This window comes from Phascolarctos cinereus, unplaced genomic scaffold, assembly GCF_003287225.1.
Source record: "Phascolarctos cinereus isolate Bilbo 61053 unplaced genomic scaffold, phaCin_HiC Scaffold_5;HRSCAF=322, whole genome shotgun sequence".
In the NCBI taxonomy this organism is placed as follows: domain Eukaryota; kingdom Metazoa; phylum Chordata; class Mammalia; order Diprotodontia; family Phascolarctidae; genus Phascolarctos; species Phascolarctos cinereus.
Genome location: NW_027555958.1, coordinates 464,613,787 through 464,641,276, shown reverse-complemented (window position 1 = coordinate 464,641,276; position 27,490 = coordinate 464,613,787). Strand labels below are relative to the sequence as shown.

General features: G+C 41.4%; 1 protein-coding gene across 4 annotated transcripts in view; it reads left to right on the top strand.

Annotated features, from left to right (window-relative positions):
• Positions 1-27,490, top strand: part of ITGB3BP (integrin subunit beta 3 binding protein) — a 52,467-nt gene that overhangs the window by 16,247 nt on the left and 8,730 nt on the right. For all 4 annotated transcript variants that reach the window (XR_013487460.1, XR_013487459.1, XM_078156685.1 and 1 more), the window contains exons 3-7: positions 3,188-3,320; positions 14,533-14,602; positions 19,987-20,065; positions 20,794-20,887; positions 21,842-21,901. Coding sequence is in view for 2 of the 4 variants with exons in the window: in XM_078156685.1 (XP_078012811.1) it covers positions 3,188-3,320; positions 14,533-14,602; positions 19,987-20,065; positions 20,794-20,887; positions 21,842-21,901 (436 nt within the window). In the remaining 2 variants the exon portion in view is untranslated. The remainder of the gene's footprint in view (positions 1-3,187; positions 3,321-14,532; positions 14,603-19,986; positions 20,066-20,793; positions 20,888-21,841; positions 21,902-27,490) is intronic.

Sequence of the window (27,490 nt, the reverse complement as noted above, 5' to 3'; positions counted from 1 at the left end):
TGGAACAGATGGAAAGGCTGGTTTTCATTTCTAACCTTTTGTAGTTGTAGAATGATGGTTTATTTTCAAACCCAAACAGAACGAAGATTCAGGTTTTTTTTAAGGGGCCAAAAAATAAATGTAAAAAAGAGATTTTCTGAAAAGTAGATATTTGTTTTCAAGGAGAAATGTGTGATACACAATTGAAGCGTGTAGACACTTGGCAATTGGATAAAGTGATTTTTTTGGTGCAAATAGGAAAACATCAACACAATGTACTTTAGGGTAGTGACTTTCATTTCTTGGACATACACTGTGACATAGTTCTGGGCAATCTATTCCTGGAAAAGTAGGGTAGGGATTGGACAAATCTTAGAGGTTATGACTGAATACATATGAACACAGGAACTCAAGATGCACAGGTAGTGACAGCCACATGATAAGGGTACTCAGAACTTGCTCACCCCACCAGACAGAGTCTTTTCTGATATGGTCTGAGGTCATGGTTACTTATTGTTGGCAGATATGATAAGGGAAGCCTGCAATCAGGTCTCAGCACAGAATTCTTTCTGTTCTCCAGTATTTTTAAAATTTAAAATCATAACTGTGAGAAGAACTTTACTGTAGTGCATTTGGTGCTATATAGAGTCTGGCATTGATATGAAGATTAGTGGAAAAGAGATCTGGTTTTGAATTTTCTGAAATGTAAAAGTACTTCAGTGCTAAGGGATCCAGACTGGTGCACCCCGCCTCCTGGGGGTTTGCCGTCTCTTCCCTCTTTCACCAGAGTCCCACAGGTCGATTTGTTTTCTTCTCAGCTACTTTAGGTTACTTTCACGTTCCTTTAGTGAAGATGATGATGAGAACCTTAGCTAGCCTGGACGTGCCTGCTTGGCAGGCGGTGCCTTATGGACATTGGCCTCCAGCCTGTGCAACGCCCGGTTTTCAAGCAGCATCATCGCTGGGCTTTCCCTGGGTTTGTCATGGAGCACTTCTGCCCATACCCAGCCCGCCTGGACACCTCTCACTGCTGGGTCCAGATCCATATAGTGCCTCCATTGCATTTCATTCTGCTTTCCTAAGGTCCTTGAGAGGAAGAATGGTTTCATTGTGCACCACTGTGCTCCTGGCTCCCAGCACACAGCTTGGCACATAATAAGTGCTTCCTGATTCATCGCTTGCGTGTGTTCCTCATTTCCATCTTCTCTACCAAGGTCTGGGCCCTTATTACATCATGCCGTGGCTATTGCAGTATCATGGCAGTCAGTAAACATTTATTAAGTTCCTACTGTGTGCCAGACACATACTTACTAAGCCAAGGGGATACAAAGAAGGCAGACAACAGCCCCTGCTTTCCAGGATGTACAGACAAAATATGTACAAGATAAATTGGAAATAATTCACAAAGGGAAGGCATTAGAATTCATGGGGTTAGGGAAAACCTCTTGTAAAAGGTGGGGTTTTAGTTGGGACTTGAAGGAAGAAAAGAGGCCAGTGAAAACGCCTGGGGTCAGGTGAGGGGGTGTGTTATATGAGAAGCAGCAAGGCCAGAGTCACTGGACTGAAGAGAGAGTGGGGGGACTGGTGTAAAGGTGGAAGAAGACTAGGTTGGGTTCAGGGGCAGCTTAGGAAGGGCTTTGCCAGACACAGAGGTAGTAGGGAGCCACTGGAGTTTGAGATTTGTGAAGGGGTGATCTGGTCCAACTTGCACTTTAGAAAAATCACTTTGACAGCGGCGTGCAGGGTGTACTAGAGTGGAGAGAGACCTGTGTCAGGGAGACGAACCAGCAGCTGTGGCTATGGTGCAAGTGTGCACCAGGCTGACAGTCCCCCAGAGCACATAGAAAAGGAGACAAGGAAAAGAGCCCATGAGCAAAAGGAATGGGTATGCCAACTGGACAGTTACCACAAATGGTGCTTCCCACCTCTAGGCCTCCACCACACACACACACCCCTCTACAAAGAAGGCTCATTTTTGGTCATCGGGAAATTTGTCGCGGCTGTTTTCAGTGCAGTACAAGCCCAGAGTGAGACAACCGTGTGTTTGGAAGGAAGCTCAGAGGATGGCTTGGCCAGTTCATGGCTGGCTCTGGAAGCTGGGAGTGGAGGCTTTAGAGGCAGATGGAAGATGGCGGTAAAGAAACCTTCCTTAGATTTCTCCAAAAGGTGATGGGCTGAGGCGGGATGGCTACTTGTCAGCCACCACCAGAGGGAGCTGTTGCTCAGGGATGGATTGAACCTAGTTAATGGCTTCTGAGATCTCTTCTAATATGTAGATGCTGTGATTCCCAGCCATTGGTCTTCCAGCCTCTTTTGGAAGACATTCAGTGACGGGGAGCTCACTACCTATTAAAGCAGTACATTCTGATTTTGCATGCCTTTCCCTAAAAGACATTCCTTTGACCTTCCAACAGTCTCTACAAGTTGGCTCCCAAGCCTCTCCATTCTTACAGCTCACATCCAAAAGCTAAATACTTCCAATTTCACTACTTCCTATGTGTTTGTATTCTCTTCACATTTTGTGTGAATATACTTGTAATTGTACTTCTTGTTTCCCTCACCAAAATATAGTCTCCTTGAGCACAGGAATTGTTTAATTTCCTTGTCTTTCTCTTTACAGCCTCTGGCGCACAGTAGGCACTTAATGAATGCCTGTTGCTTGCTTGGTTCCAGTTGCAGTGCAATCCCTGGGTCCTGTTCTTCTCTGCCTAGGTGTTATAGATCCCTGTCCCCATATTTCTTTTCTATTAAATTCAGGAGGGACCAGGGCAATTAGAAATAGACATTCTGTCCTGTTCCCACGGAGCATTTTAAGTTAACAACAGAAGTGGTCTAGTTTCTAGAATTAGTTTCCTGAATTCACATTTTGTGTTCAGCCCAAACCAAAATCTGAGCTTGCTTTTTACTTGCCCATTCCGTCCCGTTTGGGGGTGACCTGCTGAAAAGGAACGACTGCACTGGGTAAGAGGTTCATGTATCAAGACTGAGGATCATGACAATTATGGAACTGATCTGAAGTGTCTAAAAATGGCTTTGTTAGCTTTGAAGCGAGCAGAGGAGTGTGTGAAATCAGAAAATGAGCCAAGTAAGATTTGTGTTGAGAAGGACCTCGGGATGGATTTGTACTGTGTGATGGAAGATATGTAAAGATCCTTCCCCTTATCTCCATATTTCTCTGAAAATTATTATTTGTTACTATTTGTTCTAGTCCCCTAAATCTCGGCAAACCAGAGGACAGTTAATAGCATCTTACTCACCGACAACAGGAACTCGCCAGATCAGTCCATATTCATCTCCCAAACGTCATCATGGGCGAGAGCTCGGAAATGGACCTTCAAATGGTTAGTTGAGCATTCTTTTACATTTACTGTAAAATTTTTCTAGTTATTGGTTAAATCAAGGATTTGAACATGTGATGTATGGGTCACATTGTCTCTGATTTTCTCTCCTCCCCAACATTGAAAGAATTCAGACATGGAGAAACGGCATTAAGACGTTTTGACATCAACATAAACTTTCAGAATCCTTATCTTAAGATACTATTGCCAAATTTCTTCCTATACCATCACATTTATTAAGTAGAAATTGTGCTTTGCTTGCCTTCAGCTGCCAGCTGTGAATTATAACTGATGAGGGTGCTTACATTAACAAGCTACTAGTCACACACTGAAGAAAGCCTAGGTCTGTCACTGTTGCTCCTAGAGTTTTAAAGTATTTCTAAATGTTTGTTTCTTTTACCTGTCATTTATTTAGCAGCGTGTACATTGCTGAAATCAAGAAGTCCTTAATTCAGATCCAGCCTCAGACACTTAACTTAGCTTTGCAACCCAGGGCAAATCACTTAACCACTATTTGACTCAGTTTTCCTCTCTGTAAAATGGGGATGATAATAACACTTCTCTCCCAGGGTTGCTGTAAGAATCAAATCAGATACTCTCTCTAAAGCGCTTAGCACAGTGCAGTGCCTGGCACGTAGCATCTGCTATGTAGATGCTAGCTAGTATTGTTATTGCCTCAGAATCATACCTTTTTCACATTCACATTTTTTTGCCGTTTTATAACTCATGCCCCTTTTTGACTGGTTGGATCAACCCCCCAGTATTCACTTTTCCCTTGTAAATCCTCCCTTGTAACAAAAAAAAAAAGTAAGCAAAACCCATCGTCAGATTAACTCCTGACCCTGTAAGCATGTTCACATAATCCCAAGGTAGTTTTAAATCGGCTGACGCGTTTACCAGAGAAGGACTTGTGGGTCAGTATGAAAGTCTTTTATTTTTAATACTTTGAGCTTGATTTTGCTTATATATAGCTTTTTAAAAATATATTTTATTTCCCCCAATTGTATGTTAAAACAGTTCTTTTAAACATTTTTTAAAGTTTTGAGTTCCAAATTCCATCCCTCCCTTCCTTTCTCTCTCCCCTAGAGAGATATAGGTTATACATGTGCAATCATGTAAAACATTCCCGTATTACTCATTTTGTACGGGAAGACTTGAATTTAAAAAAAAAAGGAATGAAAGAAAATGGAAAATTGCACACTTGAGTCTGTATTCAAACAATATCAGTTCTTTCTCTGGAGGTGGCTAGTATGCTTTATCATTAATCCTTTTGGATTTTCTTGGATCATTGTGTTGCTGAGAATAGCTAAGTCATTCACAGGTCTTCATCAAACAGTATTGCTGTTACTGTGTACCGTGTTCTCCTGGTTCTGTTTACTTCACTGTGCATCAGTTCATGTAAATCTTTCCAGGTTTTTCTGAAATCATCCTGCTTGTCATTTTTAAAAAAAATTTATTAATTTATTTTGATTTATCAACAGTCACTTCCATATGCTTTTGAGTTGAAAATTTTTCTCCCCCTTCCTCCCCCCCAACCTCCCCAAGACGGCGCACAATCTGATATAGGCTTTACATTTACATACCCATTAAACATATTTTCACATTAGTGAAGTTGTAAGTAAAAATTAAAACCAATAGGAGGAACCATCAGAAAGATGAAACAAAACTCAACAGAAGGTAAAAATAAGTGATAGCGATTCGACTTCCATAGTTCTTTCTTTGGATGTGGACAGCATTTTCCATCCCGAGGCCTCTGGAGATGTCTTAGATCCTCGTAATGCTGAGAAGGGTTCAGTTTAACAATATTAGTCATCGCATAACGTGGCTGTTATTGTATACAAAGTCCTCTTGGTTCTGCTCACTTCCCTCAACATCAGACCATACAAGTCTTTCCAGGTTTTTCTGAAGTCAGCCGGTTCATCATTTCTTATAGCACAATAGTATTCCATTACATTCATATAACAGCTTGCTCAGCCATTCCCCAATTGATGGGCATCCTCTCAATTTGCAATTCTTTGGCACCACAAAAAGAGCTGCTATGAATATTTTTGTACAGGTGGGTCCTTTTCCCATTTGTTTGATCTCTTTGGGATATAGGCCTAGAAGTGCTATTGCTGGATCAAAGGGTATGCACATTTTTATAGCCCTTTGGGCATAGTTCCAAATTGCTCCCCAGAATACTTGGATCAGTTCACAGCTCCACTAACAATGCGTTAGCGTCCCGGTTTTCTCACATCTTCTCCAGCATTTATCATTTTCCTTTTTTTGTCATATTAGTCCATCTGATAGGTATGAGGTGGTACCTCAGAGTTGTTTTAATTTGCATTTCTCTAATCAGTAGTGATTTAGAGCATTTTTTCATATGACTATAGATAGCTTTGATTTCTTTGTCTGAAAACTGCCTGTTCATATCCTTTGACCATTTATCAATTGGGGAATGACTTGTATTTTTATAAATTAGGCTCATTTCTCTATATATTTGAGAAATGAGGCCCTTATCAGATATACTTGTTGCAAAAATTTCCTCCCAGTTTTATGCTTCTCTTATAATTTTGGTTGCATTGGGTTTTTTGTGCTAAAACTTTTCAATAGATAATCAGTAATAAAAATTATCAAAAATAATACAGAAAATCAATAACCAGTAATAGATAATCAAATTTATTTTAAAAAATCAAACTAATTAGATAATCAAAATTAGCTATTTTGCATTTTGTAATGCTCTTTGTGTCGTCTTTTGGTCATAAATTCTTCCCATAGCCATAGATCTGACAGATAAACTATTCCTTGCTCTCCTGATTTGCTTATGGTATCACCCTTCATGTGTAAATCATGCACTCATTTTGGCCTTGTCTTGGAATATGGTTTGAGATGCTGGTTTATACCTAGTTCCTTCCATTCTGTTTTCCAGTGTTCCTGGCAGTTTTTGTGAACTAATGAGTTTTTGTTCCAAAAGCTTGGATCTTTGGATTTATCATATGCCAGATTACTGTGATCAGTTACTATAACGTAATTTGTACCTAATCTATGTTGCTGATTCACCAGTATTTCATAGCCAATACCAGATTAGTTTGATAGTTACCACTTTATAATATAGTTTGAAATCTGATACAGCTAGATCACACATAGTTGTTATTGTTCCCTTATAATATATTGTTAATAGATTTAGAAAGATGCAGGGCTATAGATGGCGTGGATTATTTAAATAGTAACACTTTTTAATGACTGTGAGTCAGTGATATATATGATAGTTTTTATAATTTGTTGTCGTTCAGTAGTATCCAATTCTTCCTGACCCCATTTGGGGTTTTCTTAGCAAAGATACTAGAGTGGTTGACCATTTCCTTCTCTAGTTCATTTTAGGGCAACTTTTTGTTTTCTTTTTGGCGAGGCAGTCAGGGTTAAGTGACTTGCCCAGAGTCACACAGCTAGTAAGTGTCCGATGTCTGAGGTCACATTTGAACTCAGGTCCTCCTGACTCCAAGGCTAGAGCTCTATCTACTGTACCACCTAGCTGCCCCATCTAGTTCATTTTAAAGATGAGGAAACTGAGGCCAACAGGGTTAAGTGATTTGCCCAGGATCACAAACTGCTAGTAAGAGTCTGAGGCCAGATTTAAACTCGTGAAGATGAGTCTTCCTAACTCCAGGCCCGGTACTGTATCCACTGATCCACAGAGCTGTCTAGTTTTTATAATATAAAATGTTAAATAAGCTCATTTAATAAAATATCTTTTAGATGTGATAAGCCTGATTCATATTCTTTTGTTTAGCATTTTTTATGCTGTAAACATTCACAAGAAATGAGACAGAAAAGCAGGTCCATCCCTGTTGGCTGTGCTTTTACGTGAGCTGCTTAGATATGAGACAAATGAGCATTTAAACTAATGGAAGATTTTTTGGTTTGATTCTAGCCCAGGGTCGTTTTTATCCTGTAGCTACTTTGATCAGGATCATAGTCACAAAAGCACGGAATGAATTATGCATTTTTTAAGACCTGTAATTCTATGAGATTATGTGTACATATGACAATCATGTTAAAAAATAAGCATGGAAATAGACTGAATATATCTACACACTGAGTTGGGAATGGCTTTGAAGAGCATATGTGCTGTATTTCCTCACTGAGATTACATATGGACTGAAGGGAACATTCTTTTTAGTATAAAAAGACTGTTCCCCTGCTCACATTTGACATTTAGGTAGATAATTATTCCAACGCGTAGTGGTGAGCGTTTTTCCTAGAGTTATATGGAAACAAAATGGTGGCTTAGGTTCTCTAGTAGACCATAGTTTTAATCTTTGTAACCCACCAGTCCCCAGCTTTTCCTAACTTCTAATTCTGTTCATTTCAAAAGATTAAAAAAACTCAACTGACACATAATTTGAATTGCCCATAAACCTATTACCTGGGTGAACATTTTTCCCTTTTTAATATTGCACAAAACCTTCCCCCAAAAGTCTTAAAAGATATTAAGAAACTTCATTTTATTTTATTTTTAAAATTTTTTTTATTAATTTATTTTGAAGGAAACTGCATTTTAAAAAGTAGGCTCTGTTTCTTTTACTTAATTCTGAAGTGTATCTGCATTTGTGTGGTCTGCAAATCAAGTCAAGTTGCTAGGGTTCAGCATAGCTTTTCAGAATGCAGATGACTGCAGAATAAGTAATTATTCACAGCTTTGTGTGGCAAAGTGGGAGAAGCTCTGCAAGGAAATGCCAAGGGAAATACAGAAGCATGGCAACTTGGAAAGTAACATCATTGGGTTTTTTTAATATATTCTTTACAGAACAGGATCTTGTAATAGAAATTCATAATTTCATTATATTCCTCTTTTCTGTTCTACTTTGTATAGGGAAATGTTTGCTCTTTTTTGTTACTTGTTAATTCATGATTTTAAAGAGATTTTTGTTTTGTTTTTAAATATTTTATTTTTTCCAATTATATTTAAAAATAAAATTTTAACTTTTTTTTTTTTAATTTTGAGTTCCAAATTCTCTTCTTCCCTCACTTTACTCCCCTGTCACTGAGAAGGCAAACAATTTAATATAAGTCGTACATGTGCAGTCATGCAAAATATATTTCCACATTAGTCATGTTGTGAAAGAAAACACAGGCCAAAAACACCCACGAAAAATAAAGTAAAAAACAAGTATGCTTCAATCTGCATTCAGATTCCTCTATTCTTTCTCTGGAGGTCAATAGCATTTTTCATCATAGGTCTTGAAATGATAGCTACACAAATCCTGATGAGTCACTGTGTTTTCAAGAAGGTGCCATTTGAATTTGCAAATGAAGATGTTTTTAAAGAATTTCTTCTTCATCATAAATAACTATTGTAAAAGAGGTTCTTCTAATATTTGCTGCCCTGTCCTTTTTTTCAGTCAGTTGAGGTTAAAAAACTTCTTTACAGAGCAAAAATTAAGCTATTCTTACAAAGAACATAATATTCATGTGTGTCCTCAGGGCCCCAGCCTACAATTCCCCCATATCCCACTGAGGACATACCCCTCACAGGATCATGCCCACAGCCACCACTGCCACAGCTGCTGCTACTGGTCCAACATGGCGGTTCACCTCACCTTTGTGAAGAGAGAGGAATCACGATGGAGGACACCAGGGCCTTGTTCTCTGTCCTGCGAGCACATCTTCAGGACCATGTGTCTTCTTCTGCCCTGCCCAGAGTAGCAGGGGCTGCCATGTGCCCAGCAGCTGACCCCCGGGATGTCTGGCCTCTCCCAGTGTGAACGTGAGCTTCTTCAAAGCAACAGCTCTAGCTTTTTAAAGTCTGTGAATTCCAAGCACTCAGTCAGTCCACATCTGTTAAGTGCCTACTATGTGCTGGGCACTGTGCTAAGCACTGGGGATACAAAAAAGGGAGAAAGACGGTCTGTGCCCTAAAGAATCTCACAGTCCAGTGGAGGCGACGACAGGCCAACAGCTATGGACCTGCTTGCTATTGAGGATGAATAGGCCAAATCGTGATAGCTGGGGACATGGGAAGAACTGAACAAAGACATTCTCATTTGTTCACGTAGCCTCACTTCCAGACTGTGCCAGGACAGGAGCTGCTTCTCCTCACCTGCTGGGTAGCTCCATGGGGACAGCAGCTGCCCCAGTGTGCCCCTCTCTTTCACATATAGAGAACCTTTCAGACCTTGTCTCATTTTGTCTTTACTAACTCACCCTGGTTAGGGAGATCGTGGGCACACCAGAATGGAAGTCAGACACCTTGCAGGTACCCCATGGGCCCTAATCACTGTCCTAATCACCATCTCACATGGATAGAGGATTTGACTGTTTATAAAGTGCATTCATCACACCAGTACTGTGGAATGTTGAAAGCGTTATCATCCCCTTTTAGAGAGGAGATGCTGAGGCTTAAAGGAGGACGTTGAGGGCCCCTAAGACCATAGAGCTGGGAAGTAGGAAAGCCAGTGTTCTTTCCACTGTAGTACACTATTTCTTAGAGGATCACAAGAGAGCCGTAGACCCCCATTTTACATGGAATTGGCCCTTCTGGATTGATGACTGTGAATCCCTCTGCTTGGGTGAAGGCCAGTCACATGAGACCATGGACCGGGACCAGAGGCTGGTTTGGGTTCTTATTTATAGCACAAGAACATAAGTTCTGATCTAGGGGGAAGAGGGACAGGTCTCAGATCAACATTTAAGCTTAATTAGTCAGAGTTCATTTAACATTAAGAAGTGAGATGCAGTATGATTAGTGGAAAGAATAATGAACATAGTTGAGAGACTTGTGTTTGAGCCTCAGTTGAGATACCTGTGTCTTTGAATGGCAGTGAAGATAAAGGGATTGAAGAAGTCTCATCTGTTTACTCCTTCTCCTTCTGGACCCGAAGGCAGGCTCGCCTGGGGACCCAGATGTGGAAGAAGCACCATTTGGTACCAGGCAGTTAGAGACTGTACTTTCAGATTCCCAGTGTTCAACATTTGGGTATCAGCAGTACACTCTGCATAGAGTGGGCCCTTCTTGAACACTCCAGTCATCACAAATTGATACTGATTATGTTTTCTTTAAGATGAGAAAACTTTAGAAAAGTTGATTATTTTTATCCCTCATCATTAGGTAAATACTAATAAGAAATAGCAATATTTTTATCTTGGCATCTGTGAACATATGTTGAGCATCTACCATGGCTGAGGCGCTGAACATTTAAGAAATGAGCTTACATTCTAAAACTTACGATTTAGTATCATTTAGCATTCTAAACCTATTAACTAGAAAACCTATTAACTAGGAAAATAGAATTTTAATTCACTTAATTTTACTTCTGTTAATTTTTACAGATTAGACAAACATTAATGGTTTGATTATTTATGGTTTGTTAATCTGCTAAAAGCTTATGGCTTTCTTTGTGTGTACTATGAATATGAATAGAACACTTAATCTTAAACGCAATTATATCCTGCTTTCCCTGGTTATAGAAGGAAGAAGAACTTTCCAACCCCTTCCATTAGTCTCTGCTCAGATTCAGTGTGGGCCAGGGATCCCTGACCTAGCAAAGACTGCCAACTCAAGCAGCTTTAAATGCATTCTCTACAAGGCAGCATAGGGTTAGTGTGTGCCACCTCCTCGTCCCTCTGCCTTAGAGGGAAGGTAAAATCTTCTCCTGCCTTCCTTCTTAGAAAAGACTTCTCTAAATCAGGCTTGGTACTGAGCAGTGAAGATGAATGTCTCAAGAGTCTGCTTTTAACGTCATGGAAGAGAGAACAGAAATAGTCTGTTGAAATGAGCAAGGAATACTTGCTTGCATTTTAAAACAGTGATAGTATTTTGTTGGCACATTTGAAAGACTAGCATATGGAAGAGGGAGTAAGCTTGTTGTTGGCCCCAGCAGGGAAATGGCAGAGGGACTTAGGAAGGAGAAGAAAGAATTGTATAACAGAGCTGTCTGAAAGCAGAGTAGATTGCCTCCAGTACTTTAATGGGTTCACCTAGGAGGAGGTAGGGTGGCCTCTTATGAGAAGAGCTGTCTCAAGTCTGTAATTGTTTTCATAGCCTAGAGCTTAATTCATATATTGGTCTCCACTTAGGACATTAAGATGTAATTTAGGGGCAGCTAGGTGGCACAGTGGATAGAGCACTGGCCCTGAAGTCAGGAAAACCGGAGTTCAGATCCGGCTTCAGACACTTAACACTCACTAGCTGTGTGACTGAGCAAGGATTCTCTAAATTTGTGCATCTCACTTTTCTTTTGAGCTACTTCAATTCTGCTTTGCTCATAGAGCCCAGCACCTTCTCTGATGAGGGCATGTCATGCTGAGTGTCTCCCATGTCACACAATCAATTCCAGAGTTCTTAAGAGAGAGACCTTGAGAGTGTCTTTGTATGATTTCTTCTAACCACCGTGTGAAGGCTTGCGCTGTGTGAGTTCTCCATAAAATAGTCTTTTTGGTGAATATACATTTTGCATTCAAACAGTATGGCCAGCCCATTGGAGTTGCGCTCTCTGCAGTAGAGTTTAAATGCTTGGTGGTTTAGTTCAAGAAAGGACCTCAGTATCTGGTATTTTATCCTGCCAAGTGATCTTCAGAATCTTCCTAAGGCAATTCAAATGGAAGTGATTCAGTTTCCTGGCATGGCACTGATAGACTGTCCAGGTTTCACAGGCTTACAACAATGAGGTCAGCACGTTGGCTCTGTAGACCTTCAGTTTGGTGGTCAGTCTGACACCTCTTCTCTCCCACGCTATCCTTTGGAGCTTCCCAAACACCAAGCTAGCTCTGGCAATGTGTGTGTCAACATCATTACCATTGTATACACCCCTAGAAAGCACACTGCCAAAGTAAGTGAACTTACTCCCAGCATTCAAAACTTTTCCATTTGTTCTGATGGCTCCATGTATGGATGGTGTGGTGGTGGCTGATGGAGCACCTGTATTTTCTTGGTGTTAATTGTTAGACCAAAATAAGCAATATGCAATCAATGTAAGGTGTATTTGAGAAGGGGGCCACTGCTGGCGGGGAAGAAGGCTGTCCAGAAAGGCTTCATGCAGAAGGTGGGGCTGGGCTGAGTCCTAAAGGAAGCTGGAACATCCATCCATGTTGGTAATGATATTAGAAAGGTAGGTTAGAGCCAGGTTTTAAAAGCCAGTCAGTTTATATATTGCCATGGAGGCAGCCACTGGGGTTTATTAAGTAGGAGAGTGACCTCATCACACCTACAATTAAGGAAAAATTACCCTCAGCAGCCATATGAGGGCTAGGGAGCCCTGTAGTAGTGCAGGAGGAGGCAGTGAGGGCCTGCACTAAGATGGCGGCCATGTGCGTGGAGAGTCAGAGATGGACTGTGGGTAGAAGCAGAAATGACAGGCTTTTAGCTGCTGGTCTTTTTTCCTGAAATTAGTCACTAGAATGTTTCTCCTTTCCTTTCCTCATTTTCCATGAAAAATGTGCTTTAGATCACATCATTGTACTCTGTTTGGCTCTTAATTTTAGGATGCAGAGAAATTGAGTGACCCAGACCTATAAACAACCAGTGATCATTATCTATGACTGATCTGTGAAACCAGAGCCTTATCCTTGTTCTGAAAGGAGCTCCTTGTGAGAAATGCCCTTCACCAGTGCAGAATGGTCTCTGTATCTGAAAGCCTTAGTAAGATCCAGGGCCACCCAGGCCAGATGTGTCAGTGGTCAGCCTTGAAGCTGGGCTTGTCACCCCTCGGACCATCTGTGCTTCCACATAGCTGGCCCACTGCTCTGTGCAGGGTGAGAGCTTCATGCATTATCATCTTCACTTTGTAGCTGGGAAAACTGAGGTCTGGAGAAGGTTGTGTATGAGGTGTTGTGTGTGTGTGTGTGTGTGTGTGTGTGTGTGTGTGTGTGTGAAATTGCTTGTTATTTGGTGACTTGCCCAGGGGCATGGCAGGTAAGTGTTGGAGTGGGGAATGAACCCATCGACTTGATTTTCTGACTCCTGTGGTTTAGCAGGATTTCTAACTGTTAAGAGATTCTTTTTATTATGAAAGGAGGATGTTCTTTGGGCAAATTTGATTATGATTCATTTTTAAGGAGCGTTATCGGCCTCCAGTTGATTCAGAGCTAGTGGCTCCTTTGTTAGGTAGGTAGGGCCTTGTGCCATTGGCTAATGGCATGTTTGTGATGATAACAGTGTCCATTGGTGCCATCAAGTGTGGTCTCTCCAGAAAAAGCACCAAGGACCCCCTAGGCTTGGTGTGAGTCCAGGTTCCCTTAGGGAGTCATCCTCAGAGCAGTTAAGATGGACTGGCACATCCCTAACAATGGCATCCTCCTTACTATTTGGTGAATCAGGAATTGGGGCCTTTTCTACAGAGGGCCTTTGTCTGTAGGATTCATTTGCACTACTTAAAAGAGCTGGAGAGACTTGTTTTCCTTTGTAAAATGAAGTTAAAGTGATTTTTTTTCTGTTACAAGTATTATTACGTGATAAGAAATACTCTAATAAATGTATGTTTTACTTATATCCTAAAGCCTTTTTTAAAAAGAAAAAAAATAATTTTCAAAATACAGTAAATAAATACTTTCGAAGCAGGCAGTTTGACTTCTGTCAGTATTATTTTACCATGGTTAGTCTAATCATCTATTATGTGTGTCTCTTTTATTTAGTTAAAAATTAAAAATAGTCCCATCAAAATCATGTTGTTCTTTAAGAGAAAAATAGGATTTGAAAGAAAATGTATACCAGAAGATTTAATGTATTTTATAAGTAGGCTTAGTGTGACTTTTGCTTCAGTGAGAGAATATAAGGTCCCAGCTAGACTATCTATTTCTTATCTGACCTTGGGTAAATCTTTGAACCTTGCTGGGCCTTGTTTGTAAAAATGAGGGGAAAGGCTGGCTTGAGGATATCTTGAGGCCCTGTCTAGTGCTAATTCTGAGATCTTCCTGTTTTGGAAAATTAATGTTTGCAGGGTCCTGGTCAGTCTAAGTGTGTTCCGAAATAGCTTTCTTTGGCTTTTCTCTTTAATGAATATTCCAGTGGAAATGTCACAGGGAAGATCCTTGGTATCTGTTTAAAAGAACAAATCCATTTGGAGCAGGAGTGAAAGGAGAAGGACAGTTAGGCGAGTTGCTGACATTTATCTGGGCCTGTAAGAAAAATTCTCCTTCTTCCCTTAGGAAATCCAGCAGCTTTATGAGCGGTTTGGAAACTTCACTTGATTGTAGCGTTTTCCTTTGAACGTGTGTCCTTTGTATTTCTACATTCTCACAGGGCAAATGGAACTTGATCAGCCGCACGCGTTCCCCAGAAGAGGGCAGCCTCGAGCAGGAGACAAAGATGAGTAAGTCTGCTAGAAAGGGCGCCATTTCTCTCTCTTTCTGGGAAGACTTGATGTTGTGGAAATGATAACTAATAGAAATAATTTCCTCATACGGTTAATTACTATTAAGCCTTGTTAAAATAGCATTGTCTATCTTCTTAATATTAACCATTAGAAAAGAAAAATATCATGATTGTATTCTATTTTGATGTGCTCACCTCCTAGTTTATAGTTACTATAATTTTGAGATTCACTAGTCCCAGATGTCAATCTTGTGGCTTGTATGGGTTTCCTGAGGAAGAGCCTTCTCTGGAGGCTTTCTTGGAGGGGAAGGCGTGTGCTCTGCATTGCAGAAATGTTAAGATGCAGCCGAGGGGCTTTAAGAGAGAGCTCCCAGTGCATCCAGGACAGCAGAGAGGGCCCTGTGAGGAAGTTGAAAAGGCCTCTGGAAACCCAGCATCTTCACTACTGCTGCCCTTCCTGTGCTATTTTTGGAGTAAGGCACTGACTGCAGAAAATCTCACAATGTGTTGCCTGGAGAAGTGATGCATTAACATACTTCCAGTAAAACCGGAAGTTTAAAACTAAGATGAGCTGTTATTGACTGAGGGCAAAAACAGTTACCATGAGGGGAAGGAGGAGCTATAATGAAGCAGAGTTTTGGTTCAATGTAAAAAAGCCTTGGTTTTTGAGTAAATAACATATAAGTAATAAATCTCCTTAGTAAGTAATAGCTCCCGTTTCTTATAGTTATAAAGTACTTTAACATTCATTTTCTTATTTATGTTTGAATCTCCTCCTCCTTCCAAAAGGCAAGAAGACAGATATTATAAATGAAGGAGATAATGGATGAATGAATGAAGAAAGCATTTATTAAGCTCTTTCTGTGTGTATGCCAAGTGCTAGGGAGACAAGTAGAAAAATAAAGACAGTCCTTGCTCTCAAGGGGCTCTTATGGGAGATGGTGGGAGAGACAACAGCTGCAGGTGCAGTGGAAAGGAAGGTTCCATGGTCCTTAGGGACAGCAGCAAGGCAGATGGTCTGGCCTCTTATTTCATGTCATTTCCTCTGACAAAATGATGTGAGCTACTGATGTTAAACCAGTGTATAGAACCAGGGACTTCAGTGGCAAGAACTTTGTGTTGGGGGTCTCCAGTAGCCATGGCTGCAGCCCCTGGAGGAGCAGTGACCAGGCTGCATCTCTGTGCTTCCCAGGATGATGGCTGGAGGCCCTGGGCTGGAAGCATTGATATTCCCAAGGCTCTAGGGTTCGGGGTCCTGGGTTGACTATATCAGGATCTAAAGGGAGATGGTGGCCAAGAGGATTGTAATGGCTGGTTGTGCCTGGCACTACATCCTGTCTATCCTTCAGGATGCCTGCCTGCTTCATCTAGGTTGGCCTGCCCTGTGAGTGGCAGTCATTGGCAATTGGTGGGGAAGGCTGGACCTTTCTCCCCAGAAGCACTGGCTGAAAACAGGACTAGTAGTATGTAAGGTACTGTCATTGTTGCTGCCAAAATTATCTTTCTAGAAAAGGAAACCAAGGCTCAGTGACTGTTGGGGTTAAACAGGTAGCAGATGGTCCAGCCAGGATTTCTGTCCATGTCACAACCAGTGACCTATTATCCTTCTACTTATAGGTCATAAGATTTAAAACAGAAAGGACTGAAGAGTCCTGCAATATTATACCTCCACCCCATGCCAGCCTAGCACATAAGTAGCACTTAATAAACGCTTATTAACTGACTGATTGGATAGGGGGGACATCTCATCTGTGTTTTCACTAACCTGTGTTTTCCTTTCCAATCCTGGATATTTTATTTTATTCATTTAAAAACATGATTCTGGGCAGGGGTCCATAGGCTTCACAAGACTGTGCTGAGAGCTCCAGGACGCTCAGGAGGGTTAAGCATCCCGGCAGCAGAGCACAACACTGTTTTTTTAAAGGATTTTCTTCAATGAGGTGTCTCTCATCCATATATCAAAATTACCTGAGACTTCTTCAAAGACATAAACTTCAGACCTTTGAAAGCATGATTCTGAGAAGTGGTCCTGGGGTGTCACCAGATGCCCAAGCAGTCCAGGACACAAAAGGCTAAGAACTGCTGCATTAGACTGTAGTACAGAGATGGGGAAACGGGGCCAGACCACCTTAGGTTATACCTGCCAGGTTGGAATGACCAGATAGACAGTGGGACTGAGGTGGTGCATGATGTAAAACAGAGCGTTATTTTATGGAGCTGTGGTTTGAGAAATGGAATTCTGATTTCAAATAGAAGTTCATAGAGGGTCAGTGATGAGAGGAGGTTTGTTGCTCTCAATGATTCAAATAAATCCACAATGTGCTTCTTCTTAAGTATAGTTCCCACCTGTCTAGCACTCCATAGTTGACCAAAGACATGTAAATAGGTAGAAGGTGAAAACATTTCTATCCCCATTTTATACGTGAGAAAATGAAGGCCTGAGGGAGTTTAAGTGGCTTACAGCCACATGACCAGTAATGGCTCCATTGCAGAGATGCGTTCACTTATTTCATATAGATTTATCTAGCTAATCCAGTCAGAAGATAAACATGCTTTCTCCTGCGATATCTAGCAATGCAGCCTTTTTTAAAACTTGAATTTTCAGATTCTCAGATCTCTATGTCATCATAGAAAAGTAGAATGATTCCTGCTTTACTGTAAACAAAAAGCAGTCTTCCCGCTCTCTGAAGCTGTGCGTGTGCACTGAACGTGTGGTGTTTCTTTTTCCAGTAACAGTCTGAAGAGGTAGCAGGATTGTCAGAATTCTCTTAACACAGAAATCTGCGACTGTGCATTGGGTTTTTAAAATTGTCCAAAGGCAAGCCTTTAGTTTCACGCCAGTAAAGCACATTTATAAACAAACACCTACACACTAATATTTTATGTGATCTCCCATACACTTTATGTTCTGAGAGGAAGCTGTATAATACACTACCATTGGCATTTCCTGCGCTGGGGCCATCTGCTGCTGCAGAAAGCATCATCATAGTGACTGTGCATTTTCCATAAGCCTCATTTAAAAAACTGATTTCTGGGGGGGTCAGGGTGCTTCTGGAGTCTAAAAAAGGTGTATTTCACCAACGTCCAGAGATGGTATTTTTCTTTTTTTTTTCCTTTTTTTTAGTTAATTTATTTTGATTTGTCAACATTCACTTCCGTCAGCTTTTGAGTTTAAAATTTTTCTCCCCCTCCCTCCCTGCCATCTTCCCCAAGATGGCGCACAATCTGATGTCGGCTGTACATAAACATTCCTATTAAACATATTTTCACATTAGTGACGTTGTAAGGAAGAATTAGAACCAATAGGAGGAGCCACAAGAAAGAGAAAACAAAACAGAAGAAAAAAAAAGAGCAAATAGTGTGCTTTGATCTGCATTCAAACTCCATAGTTCTTTCTTTAGATGTTGGAAAGAGAGTATTTTTCTGACCAAAAAACACATAAACCACCTTAGTAGGAATATGTTTGTTATGTAATACACTTATGGCAAATACGTAATCACAGCCAAGATTTATCTCGGTTTTGTACTTTAACAGACAAAATGTGAAGAGTTATAATAGTTATGTTGTAAAGATCCCTTCAGGAAGGAGGTTGACCGAGAGGCAGAACAGAGGGGCGGTGCTGTGGTGAGAGGGCCACGCAGTGAGGCTGGAAATCCCACATGTGCCCTCACTAACATTTCAGATCACAAAGTCATACCTCAAAAAGGGACACCTTCTTGCGCCCTGGGGTGCTCAGAAGTGTTTTAAAAGGTACGGGTACTCAATCTTTTGTGTCTCTGAAAAAGGTTGATGCTTCTGCTGCATCACCAGAAAATGTCACTTTCAGTCTATCCACAGGCATTAATCACATGCCTCCTGTGTGCCAGGCTTTTCCAAGCCCTCTTCCTTCCAGTGCCTTCCCTGTGTCGGGTAGGTACTTCCTTCTTATTCTCTCTGTAGCTTGCGTGCACACAGGTGTTTGCTTGTTGTCGCCTTCATTAGATGGAGCTGAAGCTTGGGACAAATGCGGGGTTGAGGTGCAGGACGTGTGGGGTGAAGGAGCCGAGAAGCAGCGCCCATGCCAGGGGGCTTCCGTTGCCCTCATGGTGCCAGGAGTCAGGAGCCAGAAGCGGACTCCTGACTGTGATTCGGAAGTTCCCCAGAAGCCGCTGGGGTCTTGAAGTTTTTAATGAAATCTCTCCAGATATCTCAGGAACAGCCATCAGCCATAAATCTGGCTGGTACGCACTCACACAACGGTGTGTGGTGACCTTGGTGCGTACAGGCTGAGTAGATAGGCCCCCAGGACAATTCAGAAAGGCATTCTCTGCGGGCCTGATGCCAGCGTTCTGGACTCTCGGACCCCGGACCCTCTGGCTCGGGCACCTGAGGCCTCTGTTGAGCAACGGAGGCTTTAGGTGACCTGAGGTGCAGTGGCAGTGGTAGGGCTGTGTTAGAGGATCCACAGAAGATTGATGGGTATCAGCATGGAGGCATGGACGTCAGAGGAATGAGGACAGGCTGGCCTTCACCTGTCCAACTGAGCAAGACAGAGGGAGGGCAAGAAGGCGTGTCTATGAGAAGATGGCCGGCGAGGGCACCTTCACTGCTGAGCCAGTGTGCCGCAGTGGGCAGCCAAGAAAGGCCAACACAAGTGCCCGCACTTGACGAGCTTCCATTCTAATGGGGGAGGCCACGTGCCAAGAACTGAACTGAGCAGTGGAGGCATCTGAGGTCACGGGCAGGACGAAGAACAGTCAGGGGCTTATCAGATAAAGAAAGTTTGGAGTTCATGAGCAGCCACGGGTGAGGGCGAGACCCAGGCATGGCAGTGTCTGTGCGTAGCAGAGACAGAGGGGAGGAGTAAGCCAGGGAACTGAGTAGTTAGGGGACTGGGAAGTGTCACTGAGATGAGGGGAGGAAGGAGGCAATGTTCTGGGGTCGGTAGAGGAAAGGGAATCGTAAGCATTTCTATAGTGATAACTGTGTGCCAGGCGCTGCACTAATAAGTGTTTTACAGATATCTCTTTAGATCGTCTCAGCAACCTGCGATGTGTCTTCATTATCCCCATTTTACAGTTAGGGAAACTGAGGCAACCATGCTTCAGTGATTTGCCCAGGATCACATAGCTAGTAAGTGTCTGAGGGTGGATTTGCACTCAAGCCTTCCTCACTGCAGGCCCAGTGCTCTCCGCACTGTGCCACCAGCTGCAGTTGGTGGAGGACAAACTACCGGCATCTTAACTAGGTCCTACAAAAAGGAGGGGTGCTGAGGAGTAAAGAAACCCTAGGAGGCTCCATCTAATGTCAGTCCTCAAGAGGAAGGGTTATTAAAAGCTGTAAATACGACTTAAGTATATGATCGTGCTCCGTGTGATTTATGTACTTCTTTCTCTTTTCTAGCACCATGATATTACTCTATAAAATTGACAACTCCTTAGAAAAATTCACAGAAACGTGGAAAAGTTTAAAGCATTTACAGGTTTGTCTATTTATTAGTTATCATTTTCTCATATTTTAATTTGATCATGATCCTAGGAGCAAAAAAAAATTTCCTGCATGTTATCAAAAAAAGAGAACTAAATCTAGCAGAGAGTTTTAGGAAGAAGAGTTCAGCCCATTGCTTACATTTCATTCCATTTCATAATGACAACTTTATGGTTTTTTTCACTTGATTTTTCAACAATTCTGTGGAACTTACCATTTTTGTTTCCTGGGGTTTTCCCCCCCATAAAATTGACTTTTTGAAAACTTAAGTGAAATTCGAGGACATTTCACTAGTTGTAGATTTTCTGATCTTTCCTTCTCCTGAGCTCACATAATAAGTAGTTTGTCCTTCTTTTATTCATTGATAATGATGTTTTCCAGTAGAGTTACTTGTATGCATCTTGTATTAGCAGTGTGCAGTGCTTTCTAAAGCAGCTCTGTGGTCCTGTCAGTGCTGTGAGCTTCAGGGAGGCCTGCCTCCCCCATAGCAGAGGCCCTTTATGGCTGGTCAGTGAATTCCCCAGAAGCATGGCTGCGCTTGGGACGTCATCGGCCCTTTGGGCACTTCCTTCCTCAACAACGAAGAGCTTCCAATTGCAAAGGAAGAAAACGGCAACGGGATTTTTTGTTTGGCCAGGCAGAACATTGTGTAAAATGTCCAGCTGATGTGATGAGGATGAGCAGGCTTAACGCAGAATTTTAACTTCCCCCCCTTTGTTTCAGGCCCTGTTGGCCCAGCCAGAGCTGGAAAATCTCATCGGTGTTTCCTGTACGTCATCGGATTTGAGAAGCCAAGTGCAGAAGACCAGAGAACTGAGTAATGATCATTGGGGAGTTTTCATGAGCAGAAGTGGCATAGATACACTTTCCTAAGCTTTGCAATTTGTGCAAAAGAAGGTGGTCCTTCTATAGTTAGCCATTTGGGGAAGGATTTAATATTTTCTAGTCTGCTAAAATTCTTAAATACATCAAATGTGGTTGATGCCACTACTGTAATCCTCAATAGTGGCAGGAATACTGTGACTCCAGGTAAAATGAGAGAGAGCCACTTAGCTGCTGTGGCATTTCCAAAGAGTGAAACTGAAAAACTTGCCATAGGTTTTTATATATAGTGAAGGCCATTTCTTGTGTGGTGGGTGCTCACTAAAGTGCTTGGAAAGAGCTCTAGATGACATGCCCTTGATGCTGTCCAGCCTCCTGCCTTTGTTTCATGGAAGATCTGGGAACCTCAGTTTTCCTGTCTGAGAAATTGGGAAAGTGACACCCATCTCACAGGTCATTCTGAGGATCAAGGGAGATAACGAATGGAAAACAAATTGCATACCCTAAGGTGCTTAGTAGGTTAATATCATCATCCTGTGCATTGGGTTCCATGAAAGAATTTCAGTGCTGGTGATATTTTCCATCTGAAATATCACATGTGCACTTATTAGAAATATTTATTTCATACAAAGTTTTTCAGTATGCAGATAGTCTTAATTTCCTCTTTTTATGCCAAAGGCTTCCCAGCTCCTCTTCATCCGAGGAGGATTCCAAGACCACCAATCCTCCAGACCATGTCTCCTGTGTCTGGCCTTCTCCCAAGCCCCAGAGGTCCCAGGCCTAACTTAGTTTAGGAAACCCTGAAGGAATGTATATTAAGGTTACGTGTTTTATGCCTGTAGTTCTGTGTGATTTCTCTTTCTTTTCCTGAAAAAGCTGCTCTTTATGTATAGGGTTACCTGAGAGCTAGTGGATGTTAACTTTGAAAGATGATTTTTTTATTTTTCAGTGATGAAAGTAAGAAAACAGGAACAGCTGAAAAAGGAAACAGGAAAACAATTCCCAAGAGGTAAGGGTGTTTGCTGTCCTTTCCCGTGTATGGTAGCGCCTCCAATCCATTTATTCAGCGGGGAGTCCTTTGGAGCCATGTGTTCTGGGAAAGGCTGTGAACTTCATGTGAGAAGCTGGAGAGATGCTGAGGCCTGAAACCTCCCTCTCGGGCAACACTCTTACATCATTTGAACCCGACTTTGAGTTTGTGGCGTTAATTGGGCCTTTCTGTCACCCAGCGGACAGATAATCAGAGCCACCAGGTCGTCACCCACAAAGTCCAGGAAGGTCGCCTGTAACCAGTGTTGGGGAGACTTAGAAATCATTAACGCCATTCTGTTGGCCGAGCACTCTCGCCGACGAACATTTCCCACTCTGAGACACAAAGTTGAGTTTTCTCCGCTTGTGTCTGTCAGTGGTGTTTTCTTGGCTTTATTCTTTGTGGTTTAATGTCTTTGATGAAGTTAGCTTGAGCCTGTTTGCTGGTGTGTTAAGTGTGGGTAGTCCTTACTTAAACTTAGGGGTTTCTTTCCTTGAGACAGAGCCTTGCTGTTTGTTTATTTGTCAGCATGCCGGCCTTTGAGCCAGGAAGTCCTGGGTTCAGATCCTGCCTGCTTCTTGCCCATTTTGTGACAGGGGGCGAGTTACTTAACTCCCCTGAGGACCTGTTTTAATCCTCCAGGTTGTTGATTACCATCTACATCTGCATTTTCACACGTATAAATAACTTCCCCTCCCCCTCTTCCACCCCTAAAACATTATGGAGATCTGGTGATGTGAGTTGTGATTAAAAACTTCTCAGCATGGAGTCATTGTATGCCACATGATGCCTGAAGCTGACAACAAGCAAAGAAAAGCTGTATCCAGATACCGCTCTAGAGGCCTCCCCGTGGGCTTCTGAGAGGAAGCTTCTCCTTTTCCCCACATTGATGTCTGCAGCCTCTCAATTTTCAGATATTTTTTGAAAATCAGTGCCCCCAAAGAGGTGGGTTAAAGCTTGTTTTTCCCGTCTCTGAGCTAATACAGTTAAATACTTTTCATGACTCTCTGCCTTGTTCTCAGGTGGTGCCCTAGTCAGAGGCGACACAAGCCGTCTCTGCCTTTCTGAGCTGACTGCTTCTTTTGCCCAGCTTTCTGTATTGTTGGTAGTGAAGGAGTAGCAGGTCTGCCGTTTCGGTTGTTGCCTACCTCTGCTGTCAGTGTCAGACGTCAGCAGATCTGAGGAAGGGAAATGTAGGCGAGGTTTCTTTTAAGTGAGTTTAACCCCAGATTCAGAAAGGATCAGCTTTGGCTTAATCTCATGTTGGCACTTACTTCCAACTTTTTCATTTTTTACATTTTCCTTTGATATGTCTTTTCTCTACTATTCCATTAAAGATTTCAAGAGTTAACATGGGGAAATAGCAGCTAATTTTTTGGATTCCAGGAATTTTGATAGTCCTGGGAATTATAAAAATTAGCCTTAGCAAGATATATTGGGTTTTGCCATTTAACATAATTGTGAAGCCCCAAATAAATCCATGATTATTTTCACTGTTCGAACATTATCCAACGAGGGTAGAATTTTCATGGGCTTTTGGAGGGCACTTGTACAATATTTATGGAATCAGCAGCATCAGGAGAATTCCTGCCCCTGGCCCTCGACTTGAGGATTTTATGTCCATTTCATTACTGATCTTATTTTGCTCAGTGGGAGTCGCATTTCTCATATCATCAATAAGAAGATTGTTTCGGATAAGTAGATACTTCCCAGTTCATACGAATGAAGTGTGTACATTGGCTAGAGAGAATGTGAATCTTCTTACCGGCGTGAAGAAATACAATCAAATGAATTCAATTTTGTGAGAATTGGGGATGCGTGTGAAGTGCCCAGAATAGAAGGGATTTCATTTCCAAATAGAAACTTGCTTCAAAGAAGGGTCCTTTCTTTGTTTTCATAAAGTACAGTAGGAAGTACTCCTGACTCCATGTTCCCCAAGAATGTTAACTTTGTGGCCATTTGGCAAACAGTGGAATGAAAGGTTCTTTGACTGTTGGATTTGGATGTGGATTTTCATAATTATTTTTAATTAGTTATGCTGAAGATTTAAAACCCAGGCCCATTCTGTGGGTTGAGACAGATGGAATGTCACATTATCATCACATGGTAAGGCATGAAATTTATTTACTTTACATAAACAGCCTCTACTTAAAACAACTTGATACAAAACATTCCTTAGTCAATGGGCAGCATTCTTCAGCATCTGGCGTATTCAGTTTTTGTTAGGGACATAAAAAATAGCTTCATTGTTTGTCCATGACTAGCACTTAGAGTAAACAAAATGTTTTTGATTAGAGTGTAAGCAGACTGCACAGTATTTGCCAAGAGATGAAATCTAGACCATGAGCTTCAGTCCAAAACACATTTCATCTGTTCTGAGAAGATATGTGTAGGTTAGGTTATGCATATTTTAAATGAAAATGTGAGGCTGAACTTTGTGTGCTGATAGCAAACAGTATTCCAAAAAAGAAAGAAAGAAAGAAAATCCAACTGTTTCAGCTGTTTACTATAGAAAATATTTCAGAATTTCTAGGTCTAGGCTTGACAAAAATTTGTCTGAACCAGAATGTCTATGTTTTCACAGTCTGCTGTGTTCTTTTTATGTTGCAAAGGGAGGCTTGGTGGAAGGATTTTTAAATGACCAAATTCTTCCATTATTCTCAGACGATATTGTAGATTGAGTATTGCCTTTTCTTTCCACCACCCACTAGAGTAGGGCTTTTTTCCCTTTAACTTAAAAATGTGTGACTGTCTCTCCCACTCAGAGTCTTCCTTGGGGGAAAAAAATTCAGCCTCTAAGCTGCACACTTTTATTTCCATAAGATGATTCTTTGTTTCTTTTTTATGTGTACATTAACCTACAATCTTTTTCCAAAGATGTGCTTCAGTTGAAAAAAGCCTTGTTTTGAAGTTTTAAAGATGAATTTTTGGGGAATAAAAACAAAAAAAGATCCTGCTCTAATGCCCTTACATTCCATGTTCTTGGAGAAGAGAAATGAAAATCTTTTTTTCCTGACCCTTCAGTCCATCTGCTGGCCCCGGCCAGAGCCCCAGAGGGACGACTGGCAGGCTTCTGATTTTGGTACTTGGCTTACCAATGTTCTTGTAACAGTTGTACAGATTATTTGAAAAATGACTAATTTGCCCACGGGTTTAATGAAATAACTGGTCCGTTAATATTCAGCGGCTACTCGGTAATTTCTACCATATTCAGTTTCTTGCTCTAAAAGGAACATCATTTGATCATTTAATAATGAGTAAATAATTCTGAGAAGTATTGTCGGGTTGGACTCACTTAGCAACAATTATGTGTAGGAGAGGCCTAAACAAAGTGCTCCGCAGACATTGCAGCTATCCAGGTGCTCGGGATGTGCTGATGACAACAAAATGAAAAAGAAAGACCGTAATAATTCTGACTGGTTTTCTCTGCAGAAGGTATTGATTATTTGTGTGTGGTGAGAGATTTGGAAAATTCAATTAAAGGGCTTGTGCAAAGCTTTCATAAATTCTCCTTCTCCAGCGTGTACACAGACATTGGTGCGTATTAAATCAATGCAGCACTTCACAATATATTTTCTTTGAAACATAAAAATAAATAACATTTAAACAGTTCTGCTTACTACAGAAACAAATTTGATTCTGTGAGAAGCATTTCGTCATGTGCTATCACTGACTCGCACACATTTGCCAGCTCTAACAAATTTTACCGACATTTTCTCCAGAGACATATCTCAGATACTATGAATGTTTAAATGAGCAGATGGGCAAGAAGGGATGTCAGCAATATAAAAATTGATCAGTTAAAAGATAAAAGCATAAGTAAAGAGATTTGTATGGTAGTCTTAATAGGTTTTATTAAATAAAAATACTATAAAAAGACAGTAATGAATAGACTGAAGGCTTTAACTGTGCTTGAGGTGGAGAAAATTATTCTGCTACATTTAGGAGAAGATTGGTTTTATATCACTCGACAGGTGACCATTTTTTTCCCCTGTTTTAGCTCTGTAAATGTTACAGAGTACTAGAACTTGTCCTCTCTCTCTCCTCCCCTTCCTCCCCCCCACCAAAAAAAAAAAAAAGAAAACTTTAAAAGGTTAGACAAGTTCTGGTGGAATTGGTGGTTTACATATCTGAAAGGTACATAATTAAACTGGTGGGTTGCATAGTAATTCATAGTAGGAAGGGGAATGGAGAAGACATTGGATTGATTTCAGGCCTCACACTGAAGAAAAAAAAATTGTTTTTATTCAAATCATAAGGGAGGGAGAACAATCCAGAGGAAAATGAGAATTTTCACACGAATTACTTTGATTAAATCCAGCCACGGTGTAGTAGGAAGTAAAGACACAGCTCTGAGAGTGGCTGGGTTGTTGTCATCATTGAGCCTAGTTTTCGGGAGGTGTCCTGGTTCACCGTAATTAAAACTGCTAAACAGCTATAAGAGGAACGTTTTGCGGTGGTTATGCAGAACCGTTTTTAGCTAGCCATCAATGCCATTACAGAGTTCAGTCCAGGCATGGCGTCCCCATGCCGCGTCAGTCACTCCAAGGTTTAATGAGAAAGTAAGCCGAGGCAGGATTTATGAAATCTTTCTTAAGGAGGCTAAATCGGCCCAAAAGTTGTTTCTGAACTCTACCTAAAAGGGCGTGTTTTCTCATTTCAAGTGTGGAATGAAATCTAACCCCCAAGAAGTGAAGGACTGATCATAACATTGACTTTTATTATATTTTTAAGTGATTATGGAACAGCTACATAACAGAAGCTGCCTTAGGCAGTAGGGTTCTGGTATATAATCTAAAATGTAAACAACCCATTTCAATTGGTCTTTTGTATTTAAAACAACATCATGAGCTAAAAAAAAAAAAGTACGAGTTTGCAAAAATTCTCCCCAGCACTTCCTTTCTTTGCCAGTATAAAAATAATTTATTTCATTTCAAGGAGCATCTGTATATGCCAGCAGCTTACGACCTTAATGCTGCTGATTGCATTTAAGGTCCTCTCCTCGGAGGTACTTTAGGAACTGGTCTAATATTAGCTTCCTGGTCTCTGATGCTTTCCTACTGTAGGCCTGCTATTGTCCTTAAGTGTAAAATAATGTTCATGCCTGTCCTCCTTATTTCATTAACTCTCTGGAAGTGTAAGTGTGGACACCGAAGGCGGGGCTGGACCACTCAGAACAATTCACAGAATCCTCCTGGCCTTGCTGGGTCTGGAAGCCCATCAAAGTGGGTGCTTCGGGCAGCTAAAGGCCCAGTGGATAGAGCACCGGCCCTGGATTCAGGAGGACCCGAGTTCAAATCCGGCCTCAGACACACAACACTAGTGATATGACCCTGGGCAAGTCACTACCATATCCTAAAAACAACAACAAAAACAAAAACGAACAAACAAAAAAATACTTGTTAAACAAGTAGTAGAGTCAGAATTTGGACCTAGATATATACTGACACCAAAGTGGGTGCTTCTTTCTTTCTGTGGACATCCCACCTATCCAGGCCTTCCCATGCCCTGGGAGTCTTGTCCTTGTCCTCCAGGAATGATCCCGTCAGGGTGCAGGTACCAGTCTGT